General features: G+C 38.4%; 1 protein-coding gene across 1 annotated transcript in view; it reads left to right on the plus strand.

Annotated features, from left to right (window-relative positions):
- The window catches only part of DIP2B (disco interacting protein 2 homolog B), a 195,284-nt gene extending 178,349 nt beyond the window's left edge, over window positions 1-16,935 (plus strand). Inside the window, exons 35-38 of the mRNA XM_027844301.1 lie at window positions 4,197-4,271; window positions 4,758-4,935; window positions 7,612-7,735; window positions 16,579-16,935. Coding sequence (XP_027700102.1) covers window positions 4,197-4,271; window positions 4,758-4,935; window positions 7,612-7,735; window positions 16,579-16,831 — 630 coding nt within the window. The 3' untranslated portion in view covers window positions 16,832-16,935. The remainder of the gene's footprint in view (window positions 1-4,196; window positions 4,272-4,757; window positions 4,936-7,611; window positions 7,736-16,578) is intronic.
- The last annotated feature ends 3,373 nt before the right edge of the window (window positions 16,936-20,308 follow it).

Consider the following 20,308-nt stretch of genomic DNA (forward strand, 5'->3'; position numbering starts at 1 on the left):
GGATGATGAGCAATAAAAATTACCTGACTGAAGCAGCAGGCCTAAGAATAGAAAAAGTTGTGTCTTGTGTTTAGATGTAGTGGGATTGATTCTGGAGGACCTGGACAGCCAGATTGAGGAGCTTGGATTGATTCAGTAAGGAACAGGAGGTACAAGTTGTTGAGTAGGACTGGCATGATGAAAGAGATATGTTAGAAAGGTTGGTCTGGCTGCATTGGGAAAGATGAAATGGCAGAGGAGAGGATTAGGGACCCAAAAACAACCGAATGATATTTCTGAGTCTCACCTAGATACTGAAAAAGAAAGGGAGACGGAATTTGGTGACTGAACATGAAAGGTGAAGGCATTTTTTTTCACCCTGTACAGACCATAATGGCTGTTGTCCACTGAACCTCTCCCATCCATAGTCACTCTCTCTCTTTTCTCCTAGAGTTAAGTGCCTGGCTCACTATCTATTCCTCTTCTTCCCCAGTGCCTGCCCTTCTACTGCCCCTATGCATTCACATCGATGCTCCTTGAAACACTCTAACCATTTGCTTCCTCAGATCTCATGAACTACTCCTCCACTCTACCTCTGCCATGTAACCCTAGATCTGAACATTATCCACAAGTCTTTCATCTCCACAATCATGAAACTGTGACACTTCTTTATCTGAAATAACCTTTTATCATTCCATCTCTCCCATATGTCTGACTCCTGCTAAATTTAAATTTAAATTCTTTGCTTTGTGACTTCTAATTCCCCTCAACCCCTCAGTACTTTTCTCAGACTATTACTCCTGCTTTGACTACAATTTCCTCCCTTTTCAGCCTTGACCCTTTAGTTGGCTAGTTCAGCTCCACACTGTCCTTTGTTCTTGAATCCCTTGCCAAACTCTTACACTAGATTATGTTCACCATTCTAGTTATCTGCTATTATTCATGTGCTGTTGAACAGAATTAAAGGAGTCACTAAACCAGATTAAACTGGGCACTTATTGCAGGAAGGCAGTCCATTCGTTCCAGCCTAAATGGTTCCCTACTTAATTCCATACAGTGGCTATTCCAAGACTTTTTTTTCAATGATCCACCATGATTCCCTCTTCTCACCTTTTTTCTATTTTCTTTTTTCTCTCAAAACTCCTCAGTGTTATTCCTCGTTCTCCTTTCCTCTACTGTAGACTCTTCTTAAGAGAGACAACCACTCTTCATGTGCCCACAATTTCATCCTTTCCTGTATTCTCCAGGAGATTATCCACACATTCATAACCACCATCTCTCTAATTTCCAGTCACTCCCTATGTACTAATTCTTGTTGCCTTTGAATATACCCAAGTCTTCCCCATCCTTTAAAAAAAATCAAAACTTTACTAGATCATGCCCTTTATCAGCTAAACTCCTAGATAAAGCTGTCTGCTCCGTTTTGTCTGTTCACTTACTTTTCAACCCTTTGCGTTCTAGCTTCTGAACTAAATTTAAACTGCTGTCTACAAAGTTAGCAATAATCTTTTCATTGCCAAATCTAATGGTCTCTTTTTCAGTCTTTATTCTTCTTGATTTCTCTATAGTGTTTGACACACTTTTTAGCACCATCTCCTCTTAGCTGTTCTCTCTTCTCTGGGATTCTTATGCCATTACTCCTTCCTGGTTCTCCTACCTTTCTAATCACCCATTCTGAGCTTTCTCTTCATCCATCAACTATACCCCCAAGTTCTTCCCTGAAACCACTTTTCTTCTCCCTTTCATTCTCTCTTTCTTGGTGACCTCATCAACTGCTGTGGATTTATCACATCAATACAGATCACTTGCAGATCTATGTTTTTCACCCTAATTTCTTGACTGAGCCTCCGTTCCATATCACCAGTGGCCTGTTAGACAATTTGGATATTTTCCCAAGTTTTTACCTTCCAATTCTCCATTTTTTCTTGTGTGAATGAACCTTTGGAGGACAAAACTCTGAAGCAAATTTTGTCCTGTATACTGTGGTCTCTTATGTGCAAATGAGTCAGCCACTCACTCAGGGCACTGAACCAGATGTAGCCACCTTCTCAGAACACTGAAACAAAATTATGCTTCAAACAAATGAAGTGTCAGAGTTTACATATACACAGATAGATACACATACACACACACACACACACACACACACACACGTAAGCAAATAGAATGTAAACTCCTTGAGAGCAGGTTGTCTTTGAACCCCTACACCCTGGCACGTTGTTGTTGTCCATTAATTTCAGTCGTGTCTGACCCCATTTGGGATTTTCTTGGCAAGGATAGTGGTTTGCCCTTTGCTTCATCAACTCATTTTACAGATGAGGCAACTGAGACATACAGGGTTAAGTGACTTGCCCAGGATCACATAGCTAGTGTCTGAGGCAGATTTGAGCTCAGGAAGATAGTCTTCCTGACTCTAGGCCTAGCACTCTGTGGCACCACTTAGCTGCCCATAGCTGTCACATAATAAGTGTTTTAATAAATGTTTGCTGATTGATTAAAGATTAGTGTTAATGTTAACACAAATGGGAAAGTTTAGAAAGAGAACCACTTTGTAGAATGGAAATAGGATTTTGTTATAGGCTATATCAAGTGCATTGTGTAGCAGAAGGAAGGGAAAATAGAGTATTATATCTAGAATTCAGACATTTCCTTATAGAGTCATTTATTAAATACCTGCTCTCTACAAAGTTCCATGCTAGGCACTGGGGATAAAAAGATAGACCCTGCTCCCAAGAAATTTGTAATGTAATGGGAGGAAAAGATGTGTAAAAAGCACTATAATGCAGAAGAATATGAGATAAATGCAAAGATATACAAAGTACTATGAGAAATTTAAGATGGACAGGATAATTTTTCACCAGGGAACAGTCTTTGGAAAGGGTACCACCTGATTTGGATCTTAGGGAAAAAAAAGAAGCCCTCAAAGAAAATGTCCATCCTGAATGTTGTAACCAGACAATTAGAATAGATAATGTGTTAAGTGGAGAAAAAGTTAAAAAGCAAGGGGGACTGGATCCCTTCAATTATATAAGCCACTGAAGCATGTGATATTGACTACTGGCTTTCTACTTCCAGCCCTTTAGGTCACTTAAGATAAAGTGTTTCCTGTCATAAAAATAACATGAGAGTGATCTCTGCAGGCAGGTTGATATTTATCAGTTCTGTGAGTGAATAGTATTACCCTCTGAAGTACAGAAATGGACTGCACTTTTCATAGAAAATTTGTTGTTGTGCAGTCTTTTCAGTCACGTCCAACTCCGAGTGACCCCATTTAGGGTTTTTTTTGGCAAAAATACTTGAGTGGTTTGCCATTTCTTTCATCAACTCATTTTACAGAGGAAAAAAAGGGTTAAGTGACCTGCCCAGGGTCACACAGCTAGTAAGTGTCTGAGGCCAGGTTTGAACTCAGGAAGATGAGCACTCTATCCACTGTACCACCAGCTGCCTCATTTCATAAAAAATGAACACACCCACCGAATAAAACATCTAACTAAAATACTACCTGAGAATGGTAGAGGTTATTACAGTAAACTTAAAAACACTATTTTATTTTGTTGCAGTAGAATTTAGTGGCATCTTATATTACTTGAAACAAATGGACTATCTGGGGTTATTATACTGGAATTTCATTATAATGGTATTTGTTCTACCAAAGTCTAACCTATTATTTACCTGTTATACTTCACGGGTCCTAGTATAGTGTCTTATACATAGGAGGTATTCAATAAATGGATGATTGAATTTATTATGGGGATACCAATTAGGAGGGTATCATTCCCACAAGTTATTACACTTTTCTCCCAAAAAGTACTTTATACTGCTGCAGTCCAAGTCTTGGATGACTATATACTTCTCTACTCCTCCTAGCCTTCTAAACATTTCCCAAGATAAGGTGGAGACATGTTGGAAATAAACCTTTTGAGTCCTCAGGCAGTTGGCTGCCCTTTTGAAGACCTCTCTGATGGAGGATCATTCCCTTCTTCCCCTTTCCGAGGACAGCATAACTCTCCCTTTCACAAAGTTTCCCATAGTTACTCCTAGTTGAGGCAGTTTGGCTTGGTTCATTGATGGATGTTTATGCGTCACTACAGGGTACACACAGCTGCTGCTATGACATCTACACCATAGGGTCCTCTGTAGTGAATGAATGCCCTTTCATTGATCCAGTTCCTTGAGTAATCTGACAGTGAATCCAATCTTTGTACACTGTTTCTTAGATCCTGCCTGGGGTCAAAGTGGTCATTGTTAATCCAGAAACCAAAGGGCCTGTTGGAGATTCTCATCTTGGAGAGGTATGTATAAATTCATTCTTTGATTTGGAAAGAGAGCCAATACATCAGATTCTTTTGCAGTCATACCCTAGGCCCCACTGAAAATATAGTCTGAATTAGTCTCCAATTCGTAGTAAGGTAGTAAAAGCCTTTCCCTATGAACAGGTAGCTAACTATTCTAAGGGCACTTTGGTGGATACTGACTTGTTAAGGACCACAGCACTGAGTGTTATTGAATAATGCACAGTGGTGAAAACAACAGCATTTCCACCACTTGCTCTTTTTCCAAAGGAGCATAGCCCCAGTGATGTAGCCTAGTGGGAAGATGCCAGGCTGGGCGTGGATAAGCTTAAGTTTGCGTCTTGGTTTTGCTGCTCACTGATTGCAAGTTCTAAACATAAAAAACAGTCAGTTGATGGGACCTGGGGGTTTTAGAATCATCTAATTGATTAACAGGATTGCGCATGCTTTGTGGAAAACTGACTTATGTACCTCTCTGCATTGTAGGTTTGGGTGAACAGCCCTCACACAGCCAGTGGCTACTACACTATCTATGATAATGAAACTCTCCAGGCTGACCATTTCAACACTCGGCTTAGTTTTGGGGATGCTGCTCAGACACTCTGGGCTAGGACGGGATACCTTGGGTTTGTTCGCCGAACTGAGCTTACAGCTGCCACTGGAGGTATGCCTCTGATAAACTCCTCTTTTTCTTTGCTTACGTTTCAGTTGTGGAATTAATTTTTTACCTTCCCCTTCTCCTGGGATGCTGTTTTGTTTCAGGAAATTCAGTGATTTCTTTCAGTAGTTGTTGAATATGTAAATAAAGTGATAATCATTTACAAGTAGCATCGTGCCCCTTAAGAGAGTGTCCAGAAAGCAAGAGGTCATAGCTTCAGTCATGGTCCCATATGAGAAAATGGTAATATTTTTGTGGAGGGGGGCAAGGATACTTGTGTCAGGGCCCAGACACAGCTAAGGGTACCCAGTCCCTAAAAGACTTAATTCCCAAACTCCAAGCCAGCTCCTTGAGATTTGGGGGATGCCTGTGGCCATCATGAGGTTGAAATTGTTACTAAGAATTTAAATCCCTTGCAGTTGAAACTCATTTCTGTAGTGTGGCCAGCCAGTCAATCAGCAGGAAAGGCTTAAGCATCTGCTTAAGTGTGCAAACTTAGATTTGCATTGTAACAGGGTCTGGGAATGTCAGTGTCATATAGTCCCTGCCCACAAGAAACCTATTGTTCTTGGGTTCTATCTTGTCAGTATTCCACACACTAGCAAGGGAATTTGTCATTCTTGACAGTTAAGTGGTGATTGCTTCGGGCTATGAGTTGGACCAGAGGGCCAGTGAGGTCCCTTCTGACTCTCTAATTCAGTAATTCTGAGTATAGATGGCAGTTTTATTACACAGTGTGGCATGATGTTGGCATCTTATTGCCATCTACCTTGGCTACACTCTAGTCATCTTTTACCTTTTGACTGCTGTGGACTAAATGCTGGCCCTTCTGTGGTTGCCATTTAAAAAAGTCAACTTTCAGAACCGTAATGTTGACCACATTACTTATATTCCCTAAACCCTCATGTAGCTCCATTGCCTACCAGGAAAGAGCTATGGGATCTTAGATTTAGAGCTCGAAGAGACCTTAGAGATCATTTAACCTAAATAGATAGCCAAAAAGGTTAAGATCACACAGGAAGTAAATAGCAGAGGCCAAATTTGAACCCAAGTCCTCACACTGCAAATCTTGCACTCGTTGGGCTAAACCACACTGCCTCTAATTGATCCTGAACCTCAGAAGCATTTCTTAGGATGATCCATCCTGCTTGACTCTTTTAATCATCTGCCCTGGTCCTTTTGCACCCCCTATTCCTGTTGAGCTAACTCTTTTTTCTTTTATTCCTGTCTCTTGCTTGTAGCATCTGTTTTTAGAACCACCTGTCCATCTGTCCAGGAGACTCCATTATTTGACTCCTTCCAGCCCACTTCACTAAAACTACATAATTTCAGAGATCAGGTCCAAATTTCCATCTTTCCTGTTGCCGTCCTGAAAAAGAATCATCTCTAAAGCATTTCCAAAAACTCAGCCTCTGCTTGGAGGGCTCCAATAAGAGAGAACCTACTTCTTTCACCCACTGCTTCCAGTTTTACCATATGGAGCCAAGCCGAGTAAATGTAATCATTCTTCCACATGTTAGTCCTTTTGAGACTTAAAGACAGCCTCTCTCCCCCACCCCACCCCCTCCTTCCAGGTATCCTCTTCTCTAAGCTAGACATCCTCCTGTACTTCAACCAGTCCTACAAAGGCGTGTTCTCCAGGCTCTTCTCCGTCCTGGTTGTCATTCACTACTAAACATTGTCCATCTTAACAATGCCCTTCCTGAAATATAGCACCCAGAACTACTGAACAGAATTCTCCAGACATAATCTGGTCCAAAAAGAATATAACAGGACTATCACTTCATCATTTTGGGATTTTTTTCTCAGCTTAACCTAAGATCTCAGCTTTCTGAGTTGCATTATCATACTGTTTATGCACTGAGCATATAGTCCACTAAAATTCTCATATCCTTTTCAGATAAACTCGGCTAGTCACGATTTATCCCACTTTGTATGAACAGAGTTTGATGCTTGAATCTAAGTTTAAGACTTTACATTTATTCCTATTGAATTTTGCTTCGATTCAGTTCAGTGTTCTAGCTTATCAAAATCTTTTTTGGATCCTGACTTTTATCCCGTATGTTAGCTATTCCTCCTAGCATTTACTCACATGCAGATCTTACAGACATACCATTTAGGCCTTTATCCAAATCTTTGGTAGAAATCATAGTTGGAATAATAGATCTAGAGTTGAACGAGACCTCAGAGTGCTTCATTTTACCAATGTAGAAACTGAGACTCAGAGATATAAAGTGACTTACCCAAGGTCACATCAGTAGTTAATATCAAATATGAGAGTCCTCTGACTATAAAATCAGTACTCTTTCTACCATACCATGCTGCCTCCTTTTAAATAGCACAGAACCAAGCACAGATGCCTTGGACACTTTCCTGGGGACCTTCCAAGTCAACATTGAACTGTTGATTAATTATTTGGGATCTGGCTTTCTTTCCCCCCCCCCCCCAAAGAAACCTTCTCTTACAAGAAACCTAATGGAAAAATAGTTTCCTTATCCTATACATGGGTTGTATATTGGCATAGCTTTTTCTGTGTAGTATTTTTTTGGCAGTGTTGTTCAGACTAGAATTAAGGATCATTGTAGACAAGGACCTTATATGTAATCTTTTTCCTTCAGTCTAGGTGTCTTAAAGAAGCTTGGGTAAGCTAATAATGCATATCTTCTGTTTCTCATCTTTTAGAGCGTCATGATGCATTATATGTAGTAGGAGCCCTGGATGAAACTCTAGAGCTGAGAGGATTACGTTACCACCCAACTGATATAGAGACCTCAGTCTCACGGACACATAGGAGCATTGCTGAATGGTAAATTTTCCCAAGAGAATCATTGTTCTGAACTCCCCAGACCCCACTGCTACTTTGTTTCTGTCCTAGGTTTAACAAGTATTTTAATCCAGTTAATTAACACTCAGTAATTAAGTACTCACTGCTTATAAAACTCTCCAGGTGACAAGAAGAAAGAATAAACTCATAGTACCTACCTATCTTTAGAAAATGCTCAGATTTGGAAAAAAACAGAGCATACATATATGCTGTACAAATTCAGTTCAGTTGGACAAGGCAGGTATTTTTCTCCTCCTGAGCTTTCTTAACCCAGATTCATCCTTCATCTATCAACATGTCTGTCAAAGTGAGATTGCCTTAGGAATCTGCCCTGTAGCATTTTGGAACCCAAAAGCTTGCTTTAAGGGGGCCTCTAGTTTGAACTAAGACTGGGAAAGAGGAACTTGTGGTTCATAGTTAGCCATCAAATCTCTCCCACTCCTCAACCCTCCATCCACCACCATCCCCCTCCACCGAATCCTCCAGCTGCCAGAAAGGGAAACCCAACCGTAGAACACTACTCAATTTGTACTTAACCTGTAGTTCAAGGGGGAAAAGGAGGAACTTAGCCTTTATAAAGAGTCTTATAATCCTGTGATTATTTTATTCCTACAGAGATATAGTTTTTACTTTAAATTATCTGCTACTAAATAATAAATTCTTATCAGTCTGTCTATTCACTAAATCTATAGGTAAGCCAGACTTAAGAGACTATCTTAGTTGTTAGGGCTAGCTTTTCCTAAAGAAATGAAAATAAATCAAAGTAATCAATACTAACTGATTTAAAGGGTATTCCTTTTCTGAATGTGGTCACAGGGAATCAGATTGACCCACTCCATCCAGGAACAATAGCAGAATTGATTTTTTTCATGGTTTTAGAACTAGAAGTGGAGGGAATTGATTAGTCTGTGAAGGTGGTAGGGAAGAGAAAGGAATGAAATGTGAGAGTGATTCAGGAATGATCGTCACCAGTCAGAGTGCAATCCAGGAAAGAAGTTTCTCTATGGCAGAAGTTCTTCATCAGGGATTCTTGAACTTTAAAAAATATATATTTTGATAACTGTTATTTTAATATACTGGTTTCTTTTGTAAGCCTTTGTGTCTTTATTTTATGGATACAAAAATATTATTCTGAGGAAGGGGTCCATAGGATTCATCAGAATGCCAAGGGAGACATTTTTTAAAAGGTTAAGTACCCTTGCTCTCATCTCTTATGGGGGCAGCAAGGCACTTGCTTGATAAGGCTATGGAGAAGGTAGCTGTAGAAAAAACAATACAGCATTGTGGTTGTGGCTGGCCTTTGTGATCTCCATTAAGAAAACATCATCCACATTTTCTGTCAGGCCAGGCAGTCTATAGAGTAGTTCCACAGTATCAGTTCTCTCTCTAATTATATCTTCACCCAGATTCTGGCTCTCATATTTCCATGCTTTTGTAATGGATTTCCAAATGAATATTTACTTTCTTGATCTAACCATGCTGCCCACTGCCCCTTCCATTAGGTCTTTTCTTTTAAATTAGGTAGGCCTTCTTCCCACTTCCATTTTTTAATCATGTGTCAATGTGCTATAGTAGATAAAGCTCTGGACTTAGCAATAGGAGACCTATGTTAAGTCTCAGCTCTGTCATTGATTACCAATATGACCTTGACCCACTTACTTAACGTTGGCCTTAGTTTCCGTAAATGTAAAACCAGGATAAAAATAGACTGTGTACTTCACAGTCTTATTTTGAGGATCCTATGAGAATGTATGTAAAGGGCTTTGTAATTCTGTATGTAAAATACTATATAATGTAAAAAATTGTGTCCCATTTCAATAAGTCTCATTGATACATGTGGGTTTTTATTTATTTCTTTTGTTAAAATTTAAAAATCACTGTTTATTGTCCATAATATGTGAATTTATTTATAGATTTCTGAGGTTACAACCTTTTTCCCTATTATTTTCCCCTAAGAATTACTGGATACATCTTCCGCAGTTGTTGCTTTTTCTATATCATTCCTGTTGCTCTCTATCGTATGTGAGTTTATAGTTTTTTGTGGACATTTTTCTCCCCCACAACCTCTAAATTTTATTTTCAAGCCCTTGTGATCAGATCATTAAGTCTTCTGCCAACGATATTTTCCCCAGCCCTTGAAAGTTGCACACTTTCTCAGGGAACTGAGACTTTGGTAGTGTAAAACCTGGTTTAGAAAACCAAATTCCATTTCTCTGGTCCATTTATGCAGCCAGCAAATTTTTCACTTCTCACCTTTTCCTTTCTCTTTCAAAATCATAACAATTAACTAGGAAAAAAACAACATAAAACCACTACCTGCGTGTTCCCAAGTCCTTTATTTTCTTATGTAGGATTTTGTAGTTCTTAGAAATACAGTCCATGCTTCTGTTGGTTATATTATTCACTCCCATGTTAATCATCAATAGATAGGGCTGGGTTAGTAAATCAAAAAAGCGTTTATTATGTACCTACTATGTGACAACCAACAGCCACTGTGTTAGGAAAAAGACAGGGGACATTATTATTATATTCAGAGTGTGTGTGTGTGTGTGTGTGTGTGTGTACTACTAATTACAAGGTATTTGAATTAAAGATAGAGAAAGGGAAAGCACCAACAGTTGAAGGGATCAGGAAGGACTTCAAGTAGACGTATTCGAGCTACATATGATTCTGGAAGGTTGAGGTGAAAAGGGAAGTTTATTCCAGACCTGGGTAATAACCATATGCAGGGAGAGGTGTGTGTGTGTGTGTGTGTGTGTGTCTGAGAGAGAGAGAGAGAGAGAGAGAAGATCAAGATAGTTGGACTCTAGTATGTGGGAAGAGAAATAATGTATGGAAGATTAATTGGGAGTGGGAAGATTTGGCTTTAAAAGTCAAACAGAGAAATTATATTTTATCCTATAGGCGATGGGGAATCACTGACTAGAATAAGAGTGACATGAACAGTTCTACATCTCAGGAAAATTATTTCTGCAGTAGTGTGGAAGAGGAATTGGAAAGGAGATCTAGAACAGAGCCTTGGGGTACACTTAATTGGGGTGTGATATGGATGATCATCCAGCTAAGAAGACTGAGAAGGAAATGTTCAAATTGGTAGGAGAAACAGGAGAAGGTAATATTACAAAAACAAAAGAAAGAGACTGTCTAGGAGGAAAAGGCTGTCAGTGGTGTCAGATGCTAAAAAAGGACCATCAGATTTGGAATGATGAGAATCATTGGTAATTTTGGAAAAACAGTTTCAGTTTAGTGATCTGGCCAGAAACCAGATTGCAGAGTGTTCAGAAGTGAGTGAAAGGAGAGAGGATGGAGGCAGCAAGTGTAAACAGCTTCTTCTAAGAGTTTGGCCTTAGAGAAAGGGAAGAAAGTTACAGGATTATCGTTGAGGGGATGGTAAGGTCTAATCAAGGTTTTTAAGGATGGAAGAAAGTTTGAAAGCAGGAAGGGAGTAGTAGGTAGTGGTAGATTGACGATTAGAGAAGGATAATTGAGGAGGAAATCTTTTGGGAAGGATGGAATGGCATGAGATGATGGACACGTGATGAAAGGGTTGACTTTGACAGAGAAGAGCCACATCCATATAAGAAATTGCTACAATAAAGGAGATGGTTGGGTGGTGATTTCAAGGAGTTTTGAAATGAAGATGAATTTGAGAGAACTTAGTGAAGTGGCTTCAGTATTTTTAATAAATCAAGAAGCAAAGTCCTTAGTAGTTAAAGGTTGAAGGCACAGTGGAAGGTGGGGTGGTAGGCTTAAAGAGAAGACAGAATCTGGAGCAAAGGCTGTGTTGAGTGGAATAGGGACTTTGAGCAAGATATGCCTCCAGGACAGTTGCCTGACAGATCATTTAGATCCCATTTATTTTCCTCTAGCATATACGTTAAGGGGACTATAAGTAGATAGTACTTCAGGACTATGAAAATAAAAGGCCTGAGACTGTACTGCTGTTGCCATCCTAGAAAAATAAAGAATGAGAACAAGTGTTGTTTTTCAGTTGTCTGACTCTTAATGACTCCATTTGGGTTTTCTTGACAAAGATACTGGAATGGTTTGCCATTTCTTTTTCTAGCTCATTTTACAGATGAGGAACTGAGGCAAACAGGGTTAAGTGACTTGCCTAGGATCACACAACTAGTAAGTGTCTGAGGTTGGATTTGAACTCAGGTCCTCCTGACTATTGCTTGTGCTCCATCCACAGCACTACCTAGCTGCCCCCTCAGACCTTAACCACCAGCATTATAAAAGGGTGCCAGTGTTTATTGTTAAAAGAAAGGCTTGGTTGCAGATTCCCCATGGTCAGCAAATATAGGAGATTGCCTTCATTTGTAGATGACTGAAATTTCATTAGGTACATTCAACAAATGACAATGTTTAGGTTAGACACCAAGCGAAACAGTACAATTAAGGGTCCCTGTCTTTTTGGGATCCCTTGTTTCACTCCTCTCTTCAGACAATATTCACCAATATCAAGGAGAGCAGGAGAGTTGGCATGTGAACATGTTAATACAAAAGGCTTAGCAGAATAGCCTCACAGATCAGTTAGATCCTATTTATTTAGTCAACTCTAATTTTTGGAGCAAATCGTCTGTTCTCTCCTCAGCTAGATTGGAGCAATGAACAGAATAAGAATGAAACCAGACAAGAATTACATTTCCAGTTCCTTTGACCTTAGCACTATTTCTAACAATAATAAGAGCTGGCATCTATATCTATATCTATATATATACATATATATATATATATACACACATATATACACACACACGTGTATATATGTATATATGTATCACTTTAGGGTTGACTGGCCAGATTACATTCATCATCTCATTTGAGATTATAACTGTGTGAGGTAGGAACTGTTTTACAGATAAAGAAACTAAGGTTACCCAGAGTCATCAAGTTGGTATACTAGATACTCCAATGCCTCTGTTTATTCCTACTGCTTTAGTAGGTTATCTAGAGGTAATAGAAGAAAAAGGTGTTTTGAGATTCCAGTTAGCCAGTAACAAAGACTTTCATAACCTTACCTTGTAATCCTTTTACCTCCAACTCAAAGTGAAAATAGCTGCTATAAGCTTAAAAAGAGAGAATTTTTTTTCTTTTAAAAAAAAAAAGGTTTTAGGGGCAGCTAGGTGGTACAGTGGATAGAGCTCCGGCCTTAGACTCAGGAGGACCTGAGTTCAAATTCAGCTTCAGACACATAATACTTACTAGCTATGTGACTCTGGGCAAGTCACTTAACCCCAAGTGCCTCACCAAAACAAATAAATAAATAAAAGTTTTTTTAATTAGTCTGAGCTCATGAACACCAACAAACATACACATTTCAAAGAGCAGAAAAAGGGGATTGTATATAAAATTGCTGATCTCATTGTAGCTTGTTTTTCTAAAAATACATACTCAACAGCCCATTAATCCAAAGCTGTCTTGCCTATGTTGTCGTCTAAAACTCCTGATTTCTTAGACATTTCATTGACTCTTTTTTCTATCACTAAAGTCAATTTCAAATGTTTAACTGTTAATGCAGATCTGTAATGAAATTTTACATATTTCATCTCTGAAAATGTCTTTTCACACAGCTAGGTACTGCCAAATACTGCTAAAAGTCCTTGAGCATATGATTTTAATTAAGCATTTTCATCATATGGAAGGCATTTATAAAATTATACCAGATTCTTCTCTTGATATTTTTGCCTTTTAGCATGTCATTATATTGCAGATAATTCCAGTTAAAGGTTAGATGGAAGTTTCCACAGTTAAATGGATTTTGAAATATGGAAAGATATTTTACACTTGGGTCAAGATCCAAAAAAATGCTGCTGGAACTGTAATTTAAGTTCTGAAAATCTGTTTGTTGCAAATTTGTGCAAGAATATAGATCTCACTTCGTATTTTAACTTTTGACAGCATATTAAGTGTATAAAGTAGCTTGACGTTACTTATGATTCAAACAGGGTTTGTGTTCAGTCATTTTTCAGTCAAATCTGACTCTTCATGACCCCATTTGGGATTTTCTTGGCAAAGATACTGGAATGGTTTGCCATTTCCTTCATCAACTCATTTTACAGATGAGGAAACTGAGGCAAGCAGGGTTAAGTAACTTACCCAGAGTCACATAGGTAATAAATATCTGAGGCTGCATTTGAATTGAGGAAGATGAGCCTTCCCGACTCCAGGCCTGGCTCTCTATACACTTTGCCACATAGCTGCCCTTTCAAGAACTGTTAGTTGTCATCTAATTGACCACTGAAATAAAGTTTTGCATATAAGTGCTCTTTTGCCTTGTAATTTTAGGTTAAATTCATTAAGAAACATTATCAAGTCTGTAGCAAAAGCTAATTTCCAAAGCCATTCAATGGTAGTGGTTGAGGATGATTTTTTTTTTTCTTTCAAAAACAAAAAGTCAATCTCAGGCCTGAATTCAAAAAATCATAAAACTTTTTTCTCTCTTCTTGTTTTGACATGATGGGTATGCACTGGTAATAAAAACAAAATAAAATATCAGCACAGTACAGTATGATACAGCAAATTATGACAGCATCACTGTGATTTGTAGTGCACCAAGAAGCAACGTGAAGCTATGAGAGCTCTTTTAGTCTCTTTTTGCAAGTACTCAATTTAAGCCATTGTAACAGGAACACTGCCATTCACAATGTATAAACAAATGAGTGTGGCTGTGTTCCAATAAAATTTTATTTATGGACACTAAAATTTGAATTTTGTAGAATTTTCATATCACCAAGTATTATTATTTTGATTTTTTTTCAACCACTAAAAATGTAAAAACCCATTCTTAGCTCATGAACTATACAAAAAAATAGGCAGCAGGCCAAATTTGACCCATGGGCCATACTTTGCCAACCTCTGTTCTATTATATGTTCAGCTAGTCCCCAGTTGATAGTCACCCCCTTTGTTGTTTTTCTAGTTCTTTAATACAACAAAAAATGAGGCTGTGAATATTGTTGTACTCATGGGTTCTTTCCCACTTTCTTTGACTTCTTTGTAATATAGACCTACTAGTACTGTCACTTGGTCAGGGTATATACACAGTTTAGTGGTTTGGGGGATAGAGTTCCAAATTCTAAGCTAGAATATTGTGGGAGATAAAAATGGATTAGGGAACTCTGATAAAGAGGTGGTGGCTTTACTCACCAAAGTCACTGTGTGTTCTCTTGATCCCATCCCTGCCCTCCAGAGTATCCCCTCTTTTTAATCTTCAGGACCCACTGATCTAGTAACTCCTTTCCTTTGCCTTCAAACATATACTTTTTTCCCATCCTTTAAAAAACAAAAACCAATCTTTACTACATCTAACTATCCTTTCAAGCTATCATCCTTTTTTTCTCAGCCAAATTCCTAGAAGCTGTCTGCACTCATTGCCTCCACTTCATCTTCACTTCTCAACCCTTTGCAGCCTGGTTTTCAGCTTCATCACTCAACTAAAAATGTTCCCTCCAAAGTTACCAGTGGTTTCTTGCTAGATCTGAGGGTCATTTTTGAGTCCTTAGCTTTCTTGACTTCTCTATTGCATTTGACACTGTTGGCCACCCAGGGAAGGGGGTTTTATGACATTAATCTCTCTTATTCTTTTATATTATGTATATGTGTGTGTGTGTGTGTGTGTGTGTCTGTCTGTATGTATATACTGTCTCTTGGTGAACTTATCAGCTCCCATGGATTTAATTATCACTATGCTGATAGTCCCAGATCTATATATCTACCCATAGTCTCATTTCTGAATTTCATTTCCATATCATCAACCCTCTGTTGGACATTTCAAACTAAATGTTCCACAGGTATCTTGTGTTTTATATGTTCAAAACAGAAACCTCTTCCCAATTTCCCTATTTCTCTCAAAGATACCATATTCTTCCAGTCACCCATGTTCACAACCACAGTGTAATCTTCTCCTTATACTAGAACTCCACTCATGACCCGTCACCTAGTTCAAGGTTTCATTACCTCTTAATTTGACTTGTAATAGCCTTCTATTGGTCTTTTATTCTAACATCTTTCTCCTGTCTTCCAAAGAGCTGCTGAGTAATTTTCTACGTGCATAATTCTGACCGTGTTTCGCCTCTACTCAGTGAACTCTAGGGGCGCACTCTTACTTTATAGGTCAAATATACACCATTCTTTAGTCTCGCATGTTGGTGCTGGCCTACCTTTCTAGTTTTTTTTTTCCCTTTCTAGTCTTTTTCTCCTGCACCACAGTCCAAAAAGACTGGCCTTCTTACCTCACCTTAAACACAGCACTTCATCTCAGTGCTCTAGAACTGGTGTCCCCCATGCCTAGAACGCGCTCCTTCCTTCTTTCCACCTCTTGGAGTCCCTAGTATCCTTCATGTCTCAGCCAAAGCCCCACCTTCCACAAAGGTTTTCTCCTGATCTCACTCGATGCGTCTTTTCCTCAAAATTATTTTGTGTCTATTTTTCCTATGTATTATATATACCTATATATGTACAGGTTTTCTCTGCTAGCTGGATTTAAATTCCTTGAAGGCAAGGACAGTTTTATTGTTGTCTTTGTATTCGCAGCACCTAGCACATTGCCTAGCACATAGTAGATGCTTAATAAATGCTTGTTGCTTGAGCTGAGTGGATATATTGAACTACTTTCAGGCTCTTCTAAAATTTAGTCTTTATACAGAGAGCTTTGTTATTTGTTAGGAAATATTTTGACTACTAAAATATCACAGGTTCATACTCAAAAACATAAGTATAAACATGCGTCCTAGAAATTATCCCTGCCACTGCTTCCTTTAGATCCTAAATTTATTAACATGTTATCAATGCCTATGTTAATTCAATATCATTGAAATTTCAGTGCTGTGTTCACATGGACCAACTTGCTTGTGGTGGTTGTGGAACTGTGTGGCTGTGAGCAAGAGGCCCTGGATCTGGTCCCTTTGGTGACTAACGTGGTCTTGGAAGAACATTACCTCATTGTTGGAGTTGTAGTTGTGGTGGACCCGGGTGTCATCCCGATCAATTCCAGAGGAGAGAAGCAGCGGATGCACCTCCGGGACAGCTTTCTGGCAGATCAGTTAGATCCTATCTATGTGGCTTATAACATGTAATTGTGCATTATGGGCATGTGACCAGTTCCTCAGAACCATGAAAGCCAAAGGCCTGAGGCTGGGTCACTGTTGCCATCTTTTAAAAAAAAAAAAAAAGCTAAAAACAAGTACTAATACTTGGCTGTAAAATTATTTGAGATGGATACTTTATTTCCTTCATCTCATCCTATGGGATTCTTCAATCATGTGACAAACAGGAAAGGGAAATTCATTTGGTAGCAGATGAAGAAAAGAAAAGTTAATAGTTTACTCGGGGTGACCTTTAACATTGACAATGTAAGCAGCACGTTACTAAAGCCTTTGCTAAATGGTTGTTACATTTTTTCATCTGCTGTACATACTTGTATTTTTATCTAATGCTGTTTTAGAATTTTGCAAAGGGATTTATTAACATAACGGAAATAGTCCGAGTTCCACAGTTCTCCATCATATACTGTATTTTGCAAGTATACTGTAGCTAGTGCTTTGGAGCTTTGTTAACATAAGGTTATACAGAATACTTACAGTCATGAGCAAATTGGATGACTAGTTAAATCTGAGAATAATGTCATCATACATACACACACATGCACACGTCTAAAATTTAAAGGGTTTTGCCTATATTTTTAAATTGTAAATAATAGTATGCATAATTCAGCGCAAAAAAAAAAAATGGCTTGTATAACTACAGCCACCAAAGTAGAAACATTTAGGATTGTAATTTTAAGATTCTTAACATTTAATTGGTTAGATAACTAAGAAATGTTAAGTTGTATGCAGGTTTCCATTGCACACTGTACTGTGACTTTGCTGGCTGGCATGTTTTATAAGATCAAGCTGCCTGTGTTTGTATTTAAAGCCCATTTCCCTTTAGAGTGAACTTAATTTTTAAACATTAATCCTGTTTCTTCTGCAAGTTGACCAATGAAAGTCTCACTTTACAAAACAAACTACTCAAAGAACCAAGAAAAAAATCAAGATTAGCTTATCCTGGGGAGATAGCACTCCCTACTATCCCCAGTTTTGAAATTGTGCTTTTGAATTTGATTAATTGGGTGTCAAAACTTCCTAGTCAGTGAATTTCTTCTTCCCCAGCCCTATTGCTCCTTTGTAGTGAAACTTCTATTTACAATTTCTCCATACAGTTTCTCTTTTAAAACTGGAAAGTTCCTTCTGATTTTCCACTCCATGGGAGCTAATGGGGGGGGGGAGTTTTATCAGGTGGAAACTATGCATACGTGGTTGGGGGGGAGAAAGTTGAGAAGGGAGTGAGATAAGTAGCCAATGCATTGCAACAGAAATAAAAAGTTCAATGTTGGCCAACTCCTTTGAATGCTATCGTAGCCAGCCTTAGAAAAATACTCATAAGGGAACCCTGTTTTATGCAAAACACACTGTTTTGGAATAACTGTGGTGCCCAGGCCTAGCAGACTAAAAGAGCCAAATTTGCCTCTGGCTCAGTTTCCATTTTTGGTCTGATCCTTCATGTATTCGAACATAGTTGGATTCTATTATTTTTTTCTTACAGAAATATTTTTTAAAATTAAAAAAAAGAACCACCAAACCCTCAAAGTGAATAAGACTTTAGAATGGTTCTCTTGGATCCATCTAGTCTGTTGTGTAAATACTTAATTACTCTATTTTAATAATGCATATTATTTACCCCAGTGTAACATCATGTAAACTAAGTATGTTTTTAAACAATTTTTAAGACTTGTATTTACCCTGAAAATAAGGTTTATAATGCAGAGACAGACCCTTCTCTATGGCAGTGCTGTCAAGTGCTGCGTAAACAGTCCTATGACTTGAAGCCACTTTATTATTACCCTTTTCATTGTCCTCATTTCTTTTCTTCTCATTCTCCAACAAGGGCAGGCCCAAAAACATTTTCCAGTTGCAGATCTGTTTTTTAATATTTTAAGTAAATTAAATTTGTGATGCGAGAGGCTCTGGCATGTGTAGGAAAAGCATACCCATCAAGGCAAACACAAATCCTCTCTGCATACAGATAAATGGTTTAGTTTTCAGGTACAATAGCTTGCTAATGTTTGGTGTGGTTTAAAAGATATATATATATGTACATACATACGTACGTATGTGTGTATGTATGTATATATCAGTGATTCATTCTGGACAAAGCAGAGGGCCATAGCAACTATTTTAGAAGAACTACCATTCTCTGTAGTCTTCCCAATTCTAAAGAAAAAAAATATATAAAATGGCATAAATCATACCTGAAAAAGTTAAAAAGGAGACATGTAGACTCACTCTTTTGCAAAAGATATTCCATTTATGAGCAGAAGAGTACAGGCAACTTTGAGGGCTGATTATTCAGGTTGTGGGTTGAATAGATTTTGTATTTCTTCAGGTCTGTAGCCTCTCTCTAACAATCCTGCTCCCGCTTTTGTGGCCATTTCACTGCTTTTGATCAATGTCTGCATCATTCTGTGACTATCCCTTCTAGTCATAGAATTAGGAAATCACATAACTGGAAGGGACCTGGGAGGTCATCTGCCCCAACCTCATGCCCATTAGATGAACCCTCTGTACAACATCTGCATAGAGGGCTTATCCAACCTCTGCCTGAAACCTCCAGCGATGAGGAATTCACTACCTCATGAGGCAACCTGTTCCATTTTTGTACAGCTCTGATTTTTTAACAAGTCTTCCATAGATTGATCTGCCTCCCTGTAGCTTCCTGGGGCTTCCTTCCCTTAGGGTGGCTATACCCTTAGGGCATAGGGATCATAAGCCTTTGTTAAAAAAGGGTTCTTCAGGAGCCAAGCAGAATAAGTTAGATCTCTTACACATCCCTTCAGATACTTGAAGACAACTGTCGTTAGATTCAGTTCAACTCCTGTTTATGTTAATTTTAAGCACCTGCTATGTACAGACCACTTTGTGTCTCTCTAAATCTTCTCTTTTTCAGTCTGTGTCCCTAGTTCTTTCGACCATTTCTTAGATGATTGGATCTCAAGTCTTACCTTCCTTTGGATCCCTACTAAAAGTTGGTGTAACTGAGAGTTTTCAACAGCAAGACATACTCCTACTCTTGCAGTAAGGATAATATCCCATGATGTCACTTGACTTTGTGATGGGACTTGCTTATAAGCTTTTTTTATGTACAGACCCCCTTGGAAGTCTGATGAAGCCCATGAACCCTCTCTCAGAATCATGTTTTCACATACATAAAATAAAAATACGTAGGACTACAAAGGAAACTAATTATACTGAAATACAGTTATCAAAATACATTTTTCAAGTTCTTGGACCTCAGGTTAAAAACTCCTACTCTAAAAGCTATTATGGCAATTCATTTTCCTCTAGTGGTATTTGTGTGTATGCATACATACATGTATGTGTGCATACGATGGATGCAAAAATACATGCACATATATGTGTATGTGTGTATATATATATATATACACACATATATATATATACACACATACACACACATATATTTACTTTTTTAAAGTCACCTACTGCACATAGCCT

Source organism: Vombatus ursinus, unplaced genomic scaffold (genome assembly GCF_900497805.2).
Source record: "Vombatus ursinus unplaced genomic scaffold, bare-nosed wombat genome assembly UNPS02014941.1, whole genome shotgun sequence".
Lineage (NCBI taxonomy): Eukaryota > Metazoa > Chordata > Mammalia > Diprotodontia > Vombatidae > Vombatus > Vombatus ursinus.